Source organism: Pungitius pungitius, chromosome 4 (assembly GCF_949316345.1).
Source record: "Pungitius pungitius chromosome 4, fPunPun2.1, whole genome shotgun sequence".
NCBI classification, from domain to species: Eukaryota; Metazoa; Chordata; class Actinopteri; order Perciformes; family Gasterosteidae; genus Pungitius; species Pungitius pungitius.
Genome location: NC_084903.1, coordinates 1379447 through 1398083, shown reverse-complemented (window position 1 = coordinate 1398083; position 18637 = coordinate 1379447). Strand labels below are relative to the sequence as shown.

At 50.2% G+C, this 18637-nt stretch overlaps 1 protein-coding gene across 2 annotated transcripts in view; it reads left to right on the top strand.

The window, feature by feature from the left end:
• LOC119196266 (transcription initiation factor TFIID subunit 4) overlaps window positions 1–18637 on the top strand; it is a 63201-nt gene that overhangs the window by 16490 nt on the left and 28074 nt on the right. For both annotated transcript variants that reach the window (XM_037451823.2, XM_037451815.2), the window contains 4 exons: window positions 2942–3111; window positions 7765–7895; window positions 9744–9869; window positions 13250–13306. In XM_037451823.2, coding sequence (XP_037307720.2) covers window positions 2942–3111; window positions 7765–7895; window positions 9744–9869; window positions 13250–13306 — 484 coding nt within the window. The remainder of the gene's footprint in view (window positions 1–2941; window positions 3112–7764; window positions 7896–9743; window positions 9870–13249; window positions 13307–18637) is intronic.

Below are 18637 nucleotides of genomic sequence, written 5' to 3'. Positions count from 1 at the left end.
TTGCCAGTGGGTCCATCCAGCAAAGGGAGTTCATTGTGCCTTTGTGCTTACATCCTTTGTTGCTCCGTTAATTTGCCATGTGGTGTCAAATAAAATGAAATACAATAAATAAAAGGCTCTACAAATAAAATTGCACTCAATTAGACCTCAAGAGTGACCTCCCCAAAAAACTGGCGGAAGCCCCCTGCGGCCACAAGAGTAGCGTGTGCACAGAGTGGGTGGCGTACCGAAGTAAAAAAAGAAAGCGTGATGGATTAATAGTAATTTACTAAACTGGGCGCCGCTTTAGTCGCTGGGTTTACTCGGCCCTCTCGAGCCACCGATGCCCTGATACGTCAGGTTATCATCCCGCCAGCTGCAGACCCACCTGGGTGCTGCTGGTGATGGTGAACCCCCCCCCCCCCCCCCCATCCTCCCGTCATCCTCCCAAAGTCCCCCCCCCCCCACACACACACTCAAAAACACGCACAGCCTCCAAATGGCAATCCCGCCACAACCCCCGAGGCGTGCCCCCCCCCGCCCCCCCACACTCAAAACACGAGACGACATGCATATGTATGGATGCGGGGCCCGCCGGCTGCGGACCAATCAGAGGGGAGGCCGCTCCACACTTCTTCTCCGGTGGCGGCTAATTGCATCTCCGCTTTATTAGCTCAGAGGTGTCGTGGGGAATATTTAGCATTCCATGTCTCGCTCCCTTCTTTTAATGTCAGACCCCCTCTCTCTCTCTCTCTCTCTCTCTCTCTCTCCGCGGCACCGCCGTTTGATTTGAACCCCGGGCGAGTACAGGCGGCCTGAAGTAAGACCACGCGGCATCAGCCTCGGACCCCCCGGCGGTGCTCCTGTGCAGTGGTGCCCAGTGTTAACAAACATTCGGGGATTGTGCACCAAATCAGTTCTGCTGGTGAAAATGAACAAAACATCTTGCAATGGAAAAAGCAAACTACTTCTATGGGTATTTGTTATTCCCCATTTCATCAGCGCTATTTTCTATTTTGAGGTAACACAATTATGAATTCACTTTTTAGTTTTTTTTCTAATGTGGATGCAAACATATTCGCTAAAGAGACTAATCCCATCCATCCCAACTTAGACAGTATTACCTATTATTATGATTTATAAGCAAAGCACACAACCAATTTCAAAGGAAATAATGTAAAAGCATTTTCATCTACCATAATTAAGCGTTTTTCCACAAATGTGTTTTTCTTGTCGCCATTTGTTAACAAGTGAAAAGTAAGTGAGGCGCTCATCATCCTGCCGGGTGAATCTAAGCTGACTGCCTGTATGGTTTGAAGCCGCGGCCTACCAGGCTGCGCGTGGCCTCGGGCGCCTTTCTTTTCAGGACAAGCCGAGTCATCCACGAGGACGTGATGAAGAAGGGCGGCCCGCAGCACAGGCTATAATCCCGCGGATCCCCGCCCGCGTCGTTATGTAGATCCCCTCTGCGAGGGCGTGATTGGACCGCGGAGAGGGGCGAAGGTGGAGGAGTGTGGCGTGCAGGGAGATGCTCTAATCGTCTTTGTCAACCTCCTGCCGTGGTGTCAAGTTTCATATCTGCTCTCCGCCGGCCGGCACCCAGGGAGCGGGAGGTCGTCACGGGGTGGAGCTGTGCCAACGGGCCAGAGCATGGCACACACACACACACACACACACACACACAGGCATGGGACGCAAAGGACCGTGGCGGTGGGCCGGTTGAGCGGTTAGAGGGGGCCGCTCTGCGTGGGCTCTGGTTCTCGGTCCCCTTCCGTCAGACAGAGCCACTCAAAGGGGGCCGCCGCGGTGGGCCCCCCCGGGCGGGTCCTGTGAGCACAAAGCGTCGCCGACCTCGGCTTAATTCAGGCCAGAACCACCGCCGCTACCCGCCAAGCGCTGTGTTTGCCCAACGAGAGCTGCAGCCCTTTTGAAGGATGCGAGGACCCCATTTGTGGCCCGTTCCGCCTCTCGCCGCTACGGCGAAATCACGTGTAAACACCGCGAAATCGCCTTTATGCCTGTGAGAAATGACCGTGGCATCAAAGGAAAATGGTGTGCAAAGCGGTGTGCAAATAGGGTTTGTTGACATTAGCACAGGGCCAGATTCATCACGGCTCCGTGCCAATCCTCAGGAGCGTCCTTAGCGCCGTCCAAACGCTCTTTATCTCCCCGCCTCGCGGAGCGCCGCCACAAATAGCCCCCGCCGTGGAAATTGTGTGCCATTAAGACCAACGCGGAGCCCTCTGTCACAAAACGGATCGGTGTTGTCAGCCAAGGAAATATTCATGAATAAAAGCAGGAGCATATGTTGGTATTGTTAAGACATGAATACTGATATTAAGGGTGGGGCGGGGGGGGTTGTTTATGAGGCTGTTGCTCCGCATTTCCTCCTGCAGTACAGCCCAAAGCCCGTTTCTCTCAACAGGGAAGGAGACAGCGTGGACAGACCAACCAGTAGGGGTCACTGATGCTGTGGCGAGGACAAGATCCCCAAAGACAGCCTCCCAAAGGGGCCTTTCGCCCAGAGTCAGTGTGCGACCTTCATCGACTTTAGTTTAACTTCATCTACCTCTGAGACAAGTCTATTTCGGTGCTTGCTCTGCACCGAGACGTGTTCCCTCAAATCTCTAATCACAACCAGAGAGATCAACGTCCAATGCTCAGGAAACGCACTCAGCTAGCAGTTCTGTGATTGGTTGGTGCTGCAGGCTGCGCCAGTAAACAGAGCAGGAGAAGAAGTGGAGGTTGCACACCGGAAACAATGTAACCATCTACAAGATGAAACAGGGGAGAGGCCTCGAGGTCTTCAGTTAGTATCCCCATGTAGGCTGATGCTTCTAAATGTAAATCTCCAATAAAAAGGACGTAATGACGACAGTCGGGGAAGATATCACTGATATCGGAGGAGAGGGCGGGGTTTCCTCCCACGCCTTTGGCTCACGTACCATCTCTCACGTTGCAGGGACGATGACGACATCAACGACGTGGCCTCCATGGCCGGCGTGAACCTGAATGAGGAGAGCGCGAGAATCCTCGCCACCAACTCCGAGCTGGTGGGGACGCACATCCGCTCGTGCAAAGACGAGGCCTTCCTCCACCCGGGCCTGCTCCATCGGCGCATCCTGGAAACGGGTAAGACGGTATGCGTGCGTTCCCTGCTGCAGTCAGGGAGCCTCTCCCATGTAGAGCCGCTGTTGGGGCGGCCAAAGCTGGGGGGGGGGGGGGGGGGGAGCAGTCGGTAGGAGTGATGAAATCACCAACTGTTGTCCTGTTGTGTGAGGAACATGTTGTTTCTGTATTTATAGTGTCATCACTAAAGACATTTTTTTTTTCTTCTTCTTCTTTTTTCTCTCTCCTTCAGCGGTTCAGTCTGAGCCTTTTCTTGTTTGGCCTCGGCTTCAATTTGATACACTTAACAATTCTTTCACCTCCTTTAATGAATTCTTCAGTGGCTGCCTGAACTCAGTGGACCCCAGGCACACACATAAATACTTTATGGGTTTGTCTTTTGAAGGCTGGCTGTCAGATTGTCCTCTGGACTAAAGGAACAGGGTTTAGAGGGATAAGACTCGGCAGTGGGGTTGTGATTCTGTTTCTCTTCTTGCAGTGGATCCCAACCCTGCCGAACGCACACGGCGTTGCACGTTTTAATCGATGCCGCATCTCGGCCCAGCGCGTCGGATCATAAAACACAACCTGTAATCCCGCGTGGCGGGCGCTCTGGCGCCCTCGTCTCGTCTTATCTCCATTAAAGTATCTTTAGTGTAACCCTGCAGGTCATGTTCCCGTACGCGGCGTGGCTGTTATCCCGTCACCTTTAGGGCAGAGGGGATTGTTTTAAAAATATAAATCTTTCTTCCCGGGGGGGGGGGGGGGGGGGGGGGAGGGGAGCAGCGCGATACAGGGGCAGGAGGCTAGGGCGCCCCCTGCTGGGGAAGTGGCACTTGTGCAGCTTTGTTGTGTCAGTGATTGGCCCCTCTGCGCCCTCGGCCCGACAGCGGTCCGAGGGAGGCTCCCCGGGCCTGCCAGCTCGGCTCAATCACAAAGCGCCTCGGCTGCAGCGCCGCTCTGCCTCTTTGTGTTCAGCGGCATTTGCACTTTTAACGCTGGGCCCCCCCCCCCGCAAAACGCAGGGTCTCTGCGTCTCTCCTTTTTCTTCTGACACCTTACTCTTCCATTTTAAATGTGATTTCTTCTTCTTTTTTTTAATACTGACTCCACAAGAGGATTTTGGGTTCCTCTCCTTTATTTTCCCTCCTCAAGTCTCTCCGTGTCTTGTGCCCCCCCCTCCCACCCTCACAGAAGAAGGCACTTGTGTCGACCCCCCTCTCCAGAATGCTCTCCGTCCCTCCCCTCCTCATATCTTCCCAGGCTGGTCCTTGAGCTGGGCATGGGGGGGGGAGAAGGCTGTAGCCTCCCTGAAGCACTCCAGCCCTCCCCAGGAACCAGAACTCAAGCGCAGCTGGAGCCCCCTAGAAAAGCTCCTCGAAGTAATAATAGTCCAGTCACACTTTGAGGTTCACACACGCATTCAATCACTTGCACATACATGCATGTCTGAGCCGATACACACACACACACGTACAACAGGGGACACAAACATTAGTAGAGAAACACCAATCACCTGTAAATATGTCCAAGCACAAAGAAAGAAACAGCGTTTGTTGATTGTTGACTCAGTGCAGGTCTTAGCTGCGTCGTGATAACAGCTGAAGGCGAAGGACAGCATTGTTGACCCTAATTGGATGTGTTCTCAAGCTTTATTCCCCGCAACTTGAACTTGATTCAATTTCAAAACATAAGAAGAGACTCATGCTGCGCTCACATCATGTCAGTTTTCTACCATGCCGCTAGCAGGGAATGCTTTAAGGGGGGTGCGGGGGGGTCAACAGAAACATGTTGTAAGACATGAGCTGCAATGTCTCTCGGAGCCAGAAGAACATAGAAATATGTTTTCCGTGGTCATTTGACACGCACAAATGGAAAATGGAAAGTTTTTGCTGTTGTTACGGTGACAGCCTCATCGGTGGGGGGTAACTAGCCCGTCCTCCCCCAGAGCGACAGGAAGTGAGGCGGAGTTAGACCCTGTGCCAGGTAACCAGGGTAACCTGGTGGAGTTAGCGAGCTAGCTTACTAGCCAGCTAGCTTGCTAATCCGATATACTATGTTGGTTTGAGTGGGAAGGTCCCTTCTACTCCTGTTTCTGTGGTTTTACCATTCGTGTCTGTTTGAGAGTAAATTAAATAGCTTTTTACAAATAGTTTTAGTTGTCAGCGGTTAACAATTAACGACAAAGGTCAAAGATAATTGTTGTGTTTTACCTAGTAAAGTCAATTAGTTTGAAATCCTTTGAATCTGTGATTTAGTCAACTATTTTTGCTCACTATTTTTAAAAAGCAGGCAATGTGAGAGTCCTTCCTAAAGGAGATTATTTAAACAACCAGTGCTGTGGTCACCGCAGATCACACTGAGCATCATGGGCTCATTAGAGTTTTTCAAAAGGATCTGTGTGTGTTCTGTAAATCTTCAATACGTTTCTTTTTTCTCCTCGGCTATGAAAATATGGTTTTCTAGTGGTCAATTCATTCCCTGTATGTTCTTAACAAAAGCTGTGCTCATATAACTGGCATCATGTCTAAAAGGGTTGTGGACCGGAGCACGGATATAACTTGATGGAGTGTGGCTGCACTGGATCCTGACTACTGACGTGCAGTCAAAAGGAGTTTATTCTGACTAGCACATGCAGTCAGCTTCCCCAGGGGCACTTTGAGTATCTCGGGAGAATCTCGGCCTAATAAATGTCCGTGGGCAGAGAGAAGGCAGATACTATGGACACAAACTATTGTAGCTGGGTCATTCAGGCCCTGTTCCACGTTCACCGCTAGCTACTTTTCAGGGGGACCCTTGTTTCCATGGATACCATTCAGTTCTATACTATAGAAATATTCAAGTTACCAGGCCTCCATGCAGATTGTGTCTGTCCATTGGATTTCTTGACGCTGTCTGGTGCGATGAAGGTGACGTGCAGTCCGCTGCAGTAGTGTTACCTAACAAGAGAGTAAGTGAAAAATACACACACAAGGTCTATGATCATCATAACTCAAGGTGTACACAGCTCTGACCGCATTGATCAGAGACATCCTGTAATAACTGTACTCAGAGATCGGCCTGCATCGGTCACGTAAGAGGGAGCTCGCTGCAGCGTAGGCTCCGAGTTCTTCATCTCTATGCAATATAGATTCTGGCAGCCGAGAACACAGCAACAAGAGGACATCTTCCATGTGCAACTTCAGCCCACTGCCGGGAGGTGATTTGCGTTTTTTCCCCCCCAGCTCACACCGTGACGTAATCCGGAGGTCAGCTGTGACAGAGCTCACACGTACAAGCAGCAGCAGCAGCAGCAGCTCTGCAAGTCTGTGCTAGTTGAATGCTAGTTGAATGCTAGCTTCAACATGCAGACATATTGTGGTAATCACGGTGCTTGCAGGTGCAGTGGTTCATATGTTTGCCATTTCAGTACGGGAAGTTCAGGTGTGACCTGCTGACTTTTAACCCAGCGCCACTATGAAAATAAAGTTAGTAAATTCATTAAGATATCTGCAGGGAATCTGGTGGCATTCCATCCAATCCTGTGTGAGATTGTTTAATCTGAAACCAAGGACAGACGGACAGACTGACCCACCGGCTGACGTTGCCGCGCCGACGGGGCCTTGTAACTTGAAAGGATAAAAATTCCCACACACTTCGTCCCAACTGGAGATGCAGTAATCTTTGGTTCATGTTATTCTTGTTATCTTTTTTTGTTGTAGAAATTAGCAAAAAAAAATCAAAGCTTTTCTGTTCATTAGTCTCTTTCCGCCCCCTTTTCTCGAGGTGAATAATAGCGATTTGTTTCAGTCCAAGAATATGTTTTTTTTTTTAGCTCACAGTAATGTGGCTCTCTGTCTAAGTCTCTTAAACTTTCTCTGAAATATTAATATCCCTGAAAGATCTTATTTTTCATGAAGCAGAGCCCATTAGTGTTATGCGTTGACCTTGTGACATTGCCACATGTACTGCCCCTGTAATTATAAGGCTAACAGGGCTCCCTCCATCCTATTTCAAAGCTCCAGCGGGTGAGTATATGCATTGTTCGGCTGATTTAAATAATTGGTGTGGTTTACTTAAAAGGGTGCTAGAGAGAAAATCCTGGTAATGGAATAATTTAAAAGGAAGTTGGAAACAGATAGCAACCCCACCAAAGTCTGTCCTCCTCTCTTTTGTTATGACTTCAGATTTTTTTTTTGCTCCAAGGAAACTAAATTATCCTTCTCCGGTGACAAAGAGATGGTCAGTGTCGTCTACGCACTCGGAGGAGCTCAGCTAGTGAAGCCACTCTGGAATTTGCATTGAGACTGTGAAACAAATGAACTTTTCCTTTCCTATTCCTGGGTGGTAAATGCACGTTCAGTTTACCTGTGAGCACACATGTGCACGTGTGCGGGAACTGAAAGTCGCCACCCTCTCTTTGCTGTGTTTTTGTGGGATGTTGTGTGTATATTTGTGTGTGTGTGTGCGCATGTGGCAAAACAATTAGCTTGTACCTGATTAGCTGTTGTTTCCATCCGATAATACCACCAGTTTTCAACCCGTTCATCCCTTGTGTCATAAACCTCCCAGATGGTACGAAGGGAGGATCAACATTTCAATTGCGACAGAACCAGCGAGGCGATCGAGGTTTTGATGGATCGAAGAGGGGGTCAAAGGTGATGGTAACAACCAAACGTTTCGTCCTGTCCTTCACAGCCAGGAAGTTTGGAGTCACTGAGGTGCCAATGGAGGCGGTGACGTTCATCTCTCACGCCGCACAGGCTCGTCTCCGGACCGTAGTAGAAAAGGTTTCAACCATCGCACAGCACCGACTGGACTCCTGTAAGGTGGGAACGACGCAAACACACGCACACACACACACAGACACACACACAGTAGAGAAGGTCGTCTTTTCTTCTTTCTTCCAAGCAGTTTTTGGTTGTGTCTGAAAGAGTTGATCGTTGGTTCTCCTCTCCTTTTGGCCCACGGCCGCCTACCCATGCACGATGGATGAGTTGTGTTCATGCAAAATGCTCACTGGAGTTTGGAGATAAACTTTCATCAGGACATTCGATCGCACAAACACACACGCCCTGTTAAACACACAAACTTGAACATGGGCTCGTACGCTCCCAACGTTCCCGCACGGAGCGCCGCGCACACAAACGCGCTTTCATCGCTCTCAAAATGCAAGTGTACCGCTAACATAAACACATAAAAGCTAATATAAGCAACCCTCTTTTTCCTTTTTCACCTCTTTTACCCTTTTAAGTTGATAAACAGGAGTCAGTCAGCCCAAAGTTGAGGTACAAAAGCGCCCGTCCTGAGTCATTGGTGACTTCATCTCCCGTAGCCCTTGAGTGCAGCGATACAACCGCATTTAATTGGTGTTCATTAAAGCCAAGAACCCATCTCGGCTGCTAGGGAGAACAGTGGGGGGAAACTTTGAAAGTGTGTTTTTCCTTTTGTTTCTGACACCGAGAAGGGAGGGAGAGCGGCAGCGCGGCTGTGCCCATCTCGCCTGGCGCTCCTTCTTCTTCTGTTCCTTCCTTCTATTCCCTTTTTTGTGGTTTTGCAAATGAGGTGTGTGTGTGTGTGTGTGTGTGTGCGAGAGAGAGAGAGAGAGAGAGAGAGACACACAGCGCTCTGTGAAGCCACTCTGTTGACATCAGCGGAAAAAAAAACCCAGAAAAGGGAAAAGACCAAAAGAGAAAGCGGCCTTAAAGGAGTAACCGGGCTTTGGTGGCGGCGGCAGCAGGAGCTACGGAAAGAGTGCAGGCTCAGCGCTGCTACAAAGAGGAGAGGGGGGGGGGCGGCCCTCTGATGTGCCTTTGTGCTGTGTGCCACCCGGCTCTTCTCATCCACACGCAGATGGAGATGCAGAAGGCTGCGTAGGTGACACACAGGCGTACTCAGACAGATGTGTGAAATAAGCCATTATCTTATTAACTTTTGATGACCTACAAAAGTTGTTTTTTCCCGCACCTGCCTTCCACGTCTCCCGAGAGGGAGGACGATGCACCATGTGCAAAGAGCTGCCTTTAAATAGATAAAAAGAGTTGACTTGTGTGTGTGTGTGTGTGTGTGTGTATCGGTGATCACACCGGGGACGTCCCAGATGATCTGTGTCCTGTGCAGGTACCGATGGGGGTATTTTTATGTGCACAAGCAGGGCGCAGCGGGCTCATTCGTTACCCTCTTCTTGATGGTCCTCATAGTGCTGTTTGTGTTTGTCCCATTGGCGAGGCAGGTCACCTGGTAATCACCAGGACAACGGAGGCCAAGGTGGGAACAGTGTCTTTCTTAGCTGCCGTTCTCTGACAGTAAATCATGAAATCTACCAGAGCAAGGATGTACATCATGAAAGTAATCATTAGTTACAGAACTGACTCTGGAATAAGTGCATACTATTCATCCAGGGCTCTGTGCGTGTTGTTCAAAATGTGGTTTGACCCCTGAACGGATGACAGATATTACCCACTGCCTGGTGCCTTGTCAGCTGTTGATCCTCGTCAGATTCGACCACCGCCCATCTGGTGAAATAGACGTTCCAGCAACCTATCCGCAGCCTGCGGCTCACCCGTCACGTACTGATGGACCCGTGGGGGGGGGGGGCCCTCAGGTCCTGACATGTGCGGCCACGGCCCCGGAGGCCGCAGCCGGACATTTATTGTCTCTCCGTGTCTCCTCGTCAGGACGACGAGTGCTACGAGCAGTCGGCGGACGCCCGCTCGCAGCTGCGCTTCTTCGAGCAGCTGGAGAGGATGGAGAAGCAGAGGAAGGACGAGCAGGAGAGGGAGATCCTGTTGAAAGCGGCGAAGGTAAGTTGTTGTCACCTCACCATCCTTTTTGTTTGTTTGTGCGCGTGTGTGTGTGTGTGTGTGTGTGGGCTTGAAGCCCTGACAGATGAATTAGAGTGTGACACCAGTGGATGAAGTGACCTCCCTGCGTCCTCCCCCGGCCTCAGGGCCCCTCCGCCCCAGCTCTTCCTCACCGGACACAGCGCGTATACCACGCACACACACACACACACACACACACACTCACACTCACTGACACGTAGACACACAGACACCCATGTACTACAGGCTGCAAAACACCCCTCGATCACAAGGCTTGACAGCTCAGGGGAAACATCATTTTAAAAGCGCGCGGAGCGTCAGGAGGAACCGGAACTTTCTTCCTTTAGACAACCGTGTTCGTCTTGTGGGCTTTTTTTAAAAATGTTTTCACTGTGCATGAAAAAAAGTGTTTTCCATGAAAAGCAGCAAAGATTATTTTGGATCAAAAACGTCATTACTGATTGCATTTCTTTTGACCGTATGAGCAAAGTAGGTCCTGATCCAGAATGCACTGCGACAAATATATATTTACTACTACGCTGAGGATCAATTTTTATATTTTACAGAAACAGAAATCCTAATTTGTCTTCTAGCTTTCTCATTAACTCGATTCTATAAATGTAAATGCAAATATTAAGATAGAATGTATAATCAAATACATGTCTAAAAAGTTGATTACAACGAGACCAGCAGCCAGACACGTTACTTTTTCCTTTCTTGAAGAAGAGCAAAATAGAATAGAGAAGAAGAATTCCGTTGTTTTAACAGATCTCGGGGTGTGGACTCCATCCCAGCTGTTTCACAGAGACTACGGCTCATTGCCAGCCGACGACTCAACAGTCACCAGTCGCTAGGAGCTCCAGCGCTGCCAAAGCAGACAATGATTCAAGCCACCTAGAACAGAGACTCTCAGAGTAACCACACATTGCCAATCCAATCCCATTGCATGCACTATGAAGAAGGCCTTTAGTTTAATGCTGTTTAATGTTCAGGCCCAAGCGCCGTTTGTGTGGTTCATTTAATGTCCGTTTACTAAAGGACTTAAACGACCTTTTGTCCTTTTGAAAAACCACATAAAATCCTGCACAAAGCATGTTTGGCACTTAGGCGCATATAGAGGTACACAAAGAACGGAAATAACTGCGCACTTTGTTCTTGTTTTTTATTTTCAACTATCCATCTGTCAATCCCTTAAAAAAAAGACTTCAAACTTGAAAAGATCACCGCCCAAAAAAGAGAGAGAAAGAGAGAATCTTTTGCAAATGAAAATGCCCGGCGGTTCGACATTAGCAGAAAGCTGGGTTAATTTAATTAATTTTGAATGGAGCAAATGTCCCACAGTAAAGATTCTCATTGCAGCACACCTCGCCGTCCTAATTGCGTTATTACGCCGCGCTCCTGCCAAGCAGGATATCAGAAAAATCCTCCGGTTGATGAACGCCGGCCAGCAGACCCCACGACCCGTCTGGGGAGACGAGAAGGAGAGAGAGAGAGCGCCCGCCTCCGCAGGAGAACGCCACGGGGAAGCGTGGGGTGGACGCGACGCGGGGTGGCGCTCTTTTTAAAAAAAAAATGTCCTCCAGTCAGGTGGCCACTTCCGCTGCGAGCCGCTCTGCTCGGCAGCCGGTGCGGCGGGAAACTTCGGCAGGTTTCGGGCCCAGTTCCCGCTGGCGGGGGCTCGCCTCGGGGGGGGGGCTATCTGGGCTGTGCGAGCAGCGTGGAGGAGAGCTTGACTTCACCTCCGAGCGTGTCCGTTGCCATGGCGTTTCACTCCGAGCACAAGTTTAGAGAGCAGATCTTGTTCTTTTTTTTGCTAAAAATATCCCACACTTACAAAATAAGACATTTGAGTTTCCTTATTGTTCAATGATTTAAGCTATATCCTTTTTTCTGTATCATTGTGTGGACACCTGGAAGTATATTCATCAGTCATTGGGACAATCCATCCATAAAATGTCATTTTTTATTATTTCTTCTTCTTATTATTATATTATTTATACTTTTATTAGTTACACTGATAACTGTCAAACCATCAATGCCTTTTTTGACACAATGTCCTTTTAAGCGGATTTCAAAAGACAAAAGAAGTCATTTAGAGGGAGGATTCTAATTGTGAGGACATTTTAATCTCACTGACGCTATGAAGTCAGAGGACCCGTTGCTTTAGTGGCTCACACCCCCCCCACCCCCCACCCTCTTTGTAAACAGTCCATCTGCAGCCCTCCCCCCCCCTCCCGCTTGAGCGCCCGCTAATTTTACCTCCTGAACAAGAAGCCCCGCTGATAAAATCCTGTCTCCTCCCCCCCCCCCGACAACAAGCCCTCCCCTCCACTCTGGGCCGTGCACTTAGAATATGACTCAAGTATTTGGGGGATGGCCGGCCCGACCGGAGGGCAAACGCATTAGTCTGGGTTGCGATACCGACCAGTACGTGAACCGCCTGATATATTTAAAACCAATTAGCGGGAAAGCTATGAGGAGAGGAAAGGGGGGGGGGGATAGATATTTATGCTATGCTACGATTTTCGACAAAGAGGGAGTTATCTATTTGGACCTAAAATGTAAACGGTCACTGGTTGGCCTGACCTAAATGACACAGATTATGCCCCCCCCCCCCTCTTCCCTGTCCTGCCTCCCTACAAGCCACCAAATAAATAAACATAAACAGTCAGCGTGCGGTTCCATATTGCCCCCCCCCACGCACGCAGTGGTCAGCTGCGCCGGTACGTTTGGCTGTGCTGATTAACATAGAAGTGCTGTGTGGTTGTGCCAGGGACACACACACACCCCAGCCCCACTGCCCCCCCCCCCACATACACACACACATATACATACACGCAGCGTCTGATGGCAACACTGTGACACACACTCACACACATACGCCGCCACTGATACTCGCCAACATCCTTAGCCCTCTGTGTGTGTGTGTGTGTGTGTGTGTGTGTGTGTGTGTGTGTGTGTGTGTGTGTGTGTGTGTGTGTGTGTGTGTGTGTGTGTGTGTGTGTGTGTGTGCGTGTGTGTGTGTGTGTGTGTGTGTGTGTGCGCATGTGCTGGCTTCTGCAGAATTTTTAATAACCTCTTTTGATTAGAATCCCCCTCCAGCGGCTTATTTAGGGATGGATTTGGAGCGGGGTTTAAAGGCCATCGCCCCCCCGGGGGAAGGCGCTCCATTGCACTTCTCTGAATGCAGATACCATGTCCTTGACACCTCCGTATCCTGTCCCCGTTTGGCACTATTTTCTGCCGCAGCAGCAGCAACAGATGAGCAGCAAAGGAGGAGGGATGTGGGCTCCTTTTTCTAAAACCAGCTGTTAACCTGTGCCCCCCCCCCCCCCCCCTCTCTTCCTCTTCCTCTGCAGAGTCGCTCCAGGCAAGAGGACCCAGAGCAAGCGCGACTGAAACAGAAAGCCAAGGAGGTAAGCTGCCAGGGAGATCGTTACCCTTGACATCCCCCCCCCCCCCCGCCCCCCCTCCATACATTTTTCATGCTACATGTGGAATGCCATTTAAAGCCAGACTTTAAAAAAAAGTTTGAGGAATCATTCACGTTGATTGATGCCCGGGTGTCTGTGTGTGGAAAATGACTTTCTGCGTGCCAACGACACCCTCCACCTTTCACCCCTCCCCCCCCCCCCACCCATTTTCTATTCCTCATCTCGGACCCGTTTGATCACCTGACTCACTGAGCCGGCTTTTGGTGGACACTTTAGTCTGCATCGCACTTGAGCATATTTCATCATGTTATGTCGTTTTGTTGTAACATAAAACCACATTTTCTGTCTCTACTTACTACGTAAAAACACACTTTTCTTTCCCTTCGCTGTGGGAAAAAAAAAGTCACATTAGCTCAGCGGGGGCCATGAAAAGCAACGTGAGCGAGCGAGCGCTGTTAGATGCAGCGACTCGCGGCCCACATTAACTTTTACTGCCTCAAAGGAATAAAGAAGAAGAGCTGCTTGAGCGGCCGGAGCGGAACGCGTCGCGCCCCAAATTGGGAAGTGTTTTACCAAAGTGGCGCTCTCTTTAAGTGCAGGTTTCCCACCTGCTGCAACTCCCAGCGGACCTGGGAGCAGACGGCTCTCCTTTTGGTGCTTGGTTAGTGTTGTTTACGCAGTAGTTCTGTCACAGCGCAGGTTTGCACATATATATATATTATTTTATTTTGGGGGGGGGGGGGGGGGGGGGGGGGCCTTTGTTGAGTACCTTCAGTGGGTGCTGACGAGGATCAAGAGGATTGTCTTGAGCTTCCGTAGTGCTGTGCGAGGAGGCGGGAGGATGAAACACTCACTTGTTGTTGTTGTTGTTGATGTAGAACTTAAGGACGTGGTTTCTTTCCAAGTTGCTCTTTAAAAAAAAAAAAAAAAAAAAAAAAAAAAAAAAGCCCTTTCATTTATCCAGGTAAAGTTTATTGAGCAGGTACGCACTTTTCTCCCAAACCCACTTGTATAATCTCCTCCCCCCTGACGGAGCAGCCCCCGTCTGTGTACGTGGAGAATGCCCCCCCCCCCCCCCCCAGGGGCAGCTCAGTGTTGTTGTTCTTTGAAGTATAACGTTTTTCCGGGTATTTTTTATGGGCCCAGTCTGCTGTGTCAAACTCGTGACCTTTAAGTGACAAGTGGACCTTCTCTCCCCCGTGGCTACCTGGCATTGACCCCCCCCCCCCCTTCCCCCCCCCTTTGACGGCCCACGTTTTCCCTTTCTAGCAACAGAGAGCCCTGTTTCACTTTTAGAAACATTCGCACTAGGCCTCGGCCTACCCAGGAGCCCTGCGTGTGCAGAGGAGGTAACAGGCAGCGCGGTACGAATAGGTTGAATTTCTAGTGGAGTCAAGTGATTTACAAAGCCCTCACTTTGTGTGTCTAACATCTCCATCCGGAGAGGAAGGAAGAACTCTAGACAATGTGACTCACTGTAGCATTGGGCAAATCCTCTCTTTCTCTCCACCAGCGTAACAGAAATATCTCTGTTTGACCCGCCCCCAAAAAAGGTACTATGGTGGCTGTAGGAGTAGTAGGTACATTACAGATCAGATCAACAAGTATTAATCTAAGGATTCATCCTAAACATGGAGAGCGATCCTTCTGGTACACCATGTATATCTTTAGTTGCCATCCTCTGATCATTTCGGCGGCAGGCTTCACCCACAACCCCGTCACCAGCAGAGCCCACACGCATTTTCTAGCGTGTGCGAGGGAGAGGGACAGCGCCCCGGCGCCCCGGTTTCCATTCACAACCATTTGGCTGAAAGGTCAGACGGGCTATTTAAAAAAAAAAAAGCCCTCCAGTGAAAATCAATGGGCGAATTGGGGGCCAGTTTGTTGTTTGTCGCCTTCGCCGTGGTCGTCGGCGGCGATGGCGGCGGCGGTGAGTCTGTGCGCTCCGTCTGCTCCATCAGCGGGGCGACGCCTAACCATCGGGCGGGAGAGCGGGAAGGAGACAGAGAGACGCAGACAAAGAGGTGGGGAGGGAAACGTAGACTTCTGGGGGGGGGGAGGGGGGGCAGAGAGAGAGATAGAGAGGGAGTTAAGGCCAGTGGAGATAGATCACAATGTCAGACACAGAGACGCACTGCAGCCACAGATTCATCATCGCAGCCGCGTCTGCAGGCGCTACCGGACAACGGGGGAAAACGAGTGGACCGGAGGAGCGGAGCGGAGGACAGGGCCACGAGAGACGAGGGAAGATGGAGGGCGGGGGGGGGGGGGGGGGAGGGGGGGAGCAAATTGCCTACCACACCTGGGCAAAACCTGGCCAAAAGCCAGTGGCGGCTGCTAAAGCATTTCCTCAGTGTAGTATTGTTAGTCTGAGCTTTTCATGGTGAACGTGAAGCCAGGCCCCCCCCGAGGCCTCCCTCCTTGGCATCGAGGGGCTTGACGTCCGTACCGCTTCGCCGTAGTTTTTCATTAATATCTCTTTACCTGGCAAGAGGAGCCCAGGAAGATTCCCCTCTCATCTACCTTTTTTGGCTCTTTTTTTGGGGGGGGGGGGGTGGGGGATTTGGGAATGAATAAATCATCGAGACCGTCCCTCTTTCGGAGTGTGAAGATGTCTCAAATCTCTACCGGAATCAATACCGACCCCAGGTCGACTTTAAACTCGCCTCCAGTACAACATACGTGTTGGAATTCATGAATCCAATTAAACCGATGCTTAAAAAAAAAGGACAAAGTAGCGACTCTTTATCCAGTAACCTCTCTCTCGTCTTCTGGCCCTACGCAAACCGCTCTGCTGGAAGAGGTGCCCCCCCCCCCCCCCCCTCCCCAGCAGGGGCAGGGCGGGGGGGCGGGAGAAAGGGCCCCGAAACAACGCCAGTGGAAGGATGGCGCCCTTTCCAAAAAAGCCTCGTTTCCGTCTCACAAACTGCGTTATGCCCTCCTTCGGCAGGTGCAATTTGCCACTAAGGTGTTTTTATTTTTTGGAGAGATCACACAAAGTGGATGCGGGTGATTTAATTATCACATGAGAAGGGTCTGTTTCCCAGGTCCCAAAGAGGCGCGGGCTACTAAACAGCACTCCGTAACCCTATTTCTTTATTTGTTGCCTTGTTGCCGATAGTAACTTCAGCTCTTCTTCACCTCAAGACATGTTATGAGATGAAATAGAAAAAAACAGAAAGGCCCTTTTAGAAGTACCTTTGGTGTTCCTGTGTGTTTTCGAATATTACAAAGTGCTGTAATGAGAAGGAAAACAACAAAAAAGGAGATTCTTTTTTCTTTCTTTTTTTTTTCTGCCTCAGAGGGAGAAAGCGACTCGTCTCCTCGCTGTACGAGCCCCGTAGGTTCGCTTTTCTCTTTGTGCACCAGAGCCCTCCTTGGGACCCGGGCGGCGGGGGAATTGGGCGTGCTGAGCGACGCTGGTGGCGAGGCGCCAGCCTCCTGTGCCTGGGATGTAAGTGAGAGGGAGGCAGGACACGTTTCAATTAGGCAACAAACAGCGCGCTCGGGCTGCAAAGGGAGGCAGGGGAGAAAAAAAAAAAAAGAAAAAGAGCCTCTACTAGCTGACTTCTCCCTTCTGACCTCTCCCTAAAACACACTCCCCTCCACGGCGCCGCTCGCCCTTTTGTTCCCTGTTTTTAAGAATCTGGAGTGTCACCCAGGAAGGACAGTACCGGGGGTCTCTGCGAGGTGACGCTAAGTGTGCCAGCTCGGGCCTGCATGTTTCCATTAGATTGTCATGTTGGCTAATTAGAGAGCAGCAGCATGATTCACCTTGTTAATTAGGAGGACTTGCACACCGCGTGCCCGGGGGGCAGCGTGGGGAAGAGGAGCCCAGCCTCAGAGCCTGCTAGTCGCCCCGCTGCCTATGAAGATTCCCCTTCTCATCTACCTTTTTTTCCGCTCCTTTTTTTTTTTTGATTTGGGAATGAATAAATCATCGAGATCGTCCCTCTCTCGGAGTGTGAATATCTGAGTTCTCATCTTCTCCGGGATGCAAATTAGACGTGATCAATAGAAGGTGACGAGCGGCGAATCTAAATGTACAAAAAAAAAAAAAAAAAAAGAGGGCGAGACGGAGAGAAAGAAGAGGGTGCTCGGCGAAGCGCGGAATGAGACAAAGCGAGAGAACATTTAAAGTAGGAAATTTCCCCTTAGATAAGCAGTATTTTTAATGATCGCTCTCGCGGTGTAAGGCCGTCAGAATCTGCTTAACACTGACTTCTGGCTTTCTTCGTTAAACGCTGTTCCCCGGCAAAATATCCGCGCAAATGTTACTGTTTATGAAAAATGGTACCTACTCCGACGGAGAGACGCAGATTCTTTTGGACACCGTGCATCACCCCCCCAGCCCCCCCACCCATACCACCTCCTCCGTGCAGTTTAATTCCCGCAAATAAGTTGCAGATGAAGAAGAGCCGTCGGGCCGTGATAGCGACACTCATATAATGACCTTAGCTCCGGGGACGGCCGAGGGCCCCGAATAATTGGTCCTTGGCCCTGGAAACGCTCCTGACATGCGGCTCGGCTTCAGAGGACCCTCTGAGCCGAGGCTATTAGCCCGTGCATGTATTTTGAATTCATCTCCATAGGTAAAATAATATAATCGCAAACAGATTCACTTGAATATTTAAGGGGATTTGTGTGCGTTCGACAGACAATGAGACAGAATTTCAAACACTTTTTTTTTTTTTCACGCATTTTTAATGTGCATGAAAAGATTTGTTGTCTCGTTATTCAAGGAGCTTGGGAGCGGGCACGGTAGTACACATCTGTTGAATATAATAAAGGTAATTTGAAGCGTCTCCACGTGCCGGTGATTGTGACATCGAATGAAGCGATGTTCAGATCCTCTGCACTCTATGCGCAGCATGACCGCAGTCTCCACTTTGGTCGCCACATGCGAACACAGGTTTTCACGTATAGACTTTATATATTAAATAACCTCAGGTCAGTCAGACCCTGTTTTCATGCAGACACGCCCCATTCTGTATGTTATCATATATGATAACATGTAATCACACAGCTCCGCTGACCAAGTCCTCGTCCCGAAAACAAAGGCTGGCCCACGTTAGCGGGTCAGGGCTGAGCCCGTCTCTTCGCGGTGGTGCCTGGGCGCAGATGGAGAAGTGAATCCTGATTGGCTCTCTGGCACTTCCCCCCCCCCCCCCCCCGCGGCGGGCTAACTGCTAGGCACTTCACATGAAGAAAGGGCCCCGAGACGCTGCTCCCAGATGTTCGCGTAATATCGACCATGTGGGCGTCAGGTGAATGAGATCCACGCATTAAAGACATGCATCAGACGACACACAC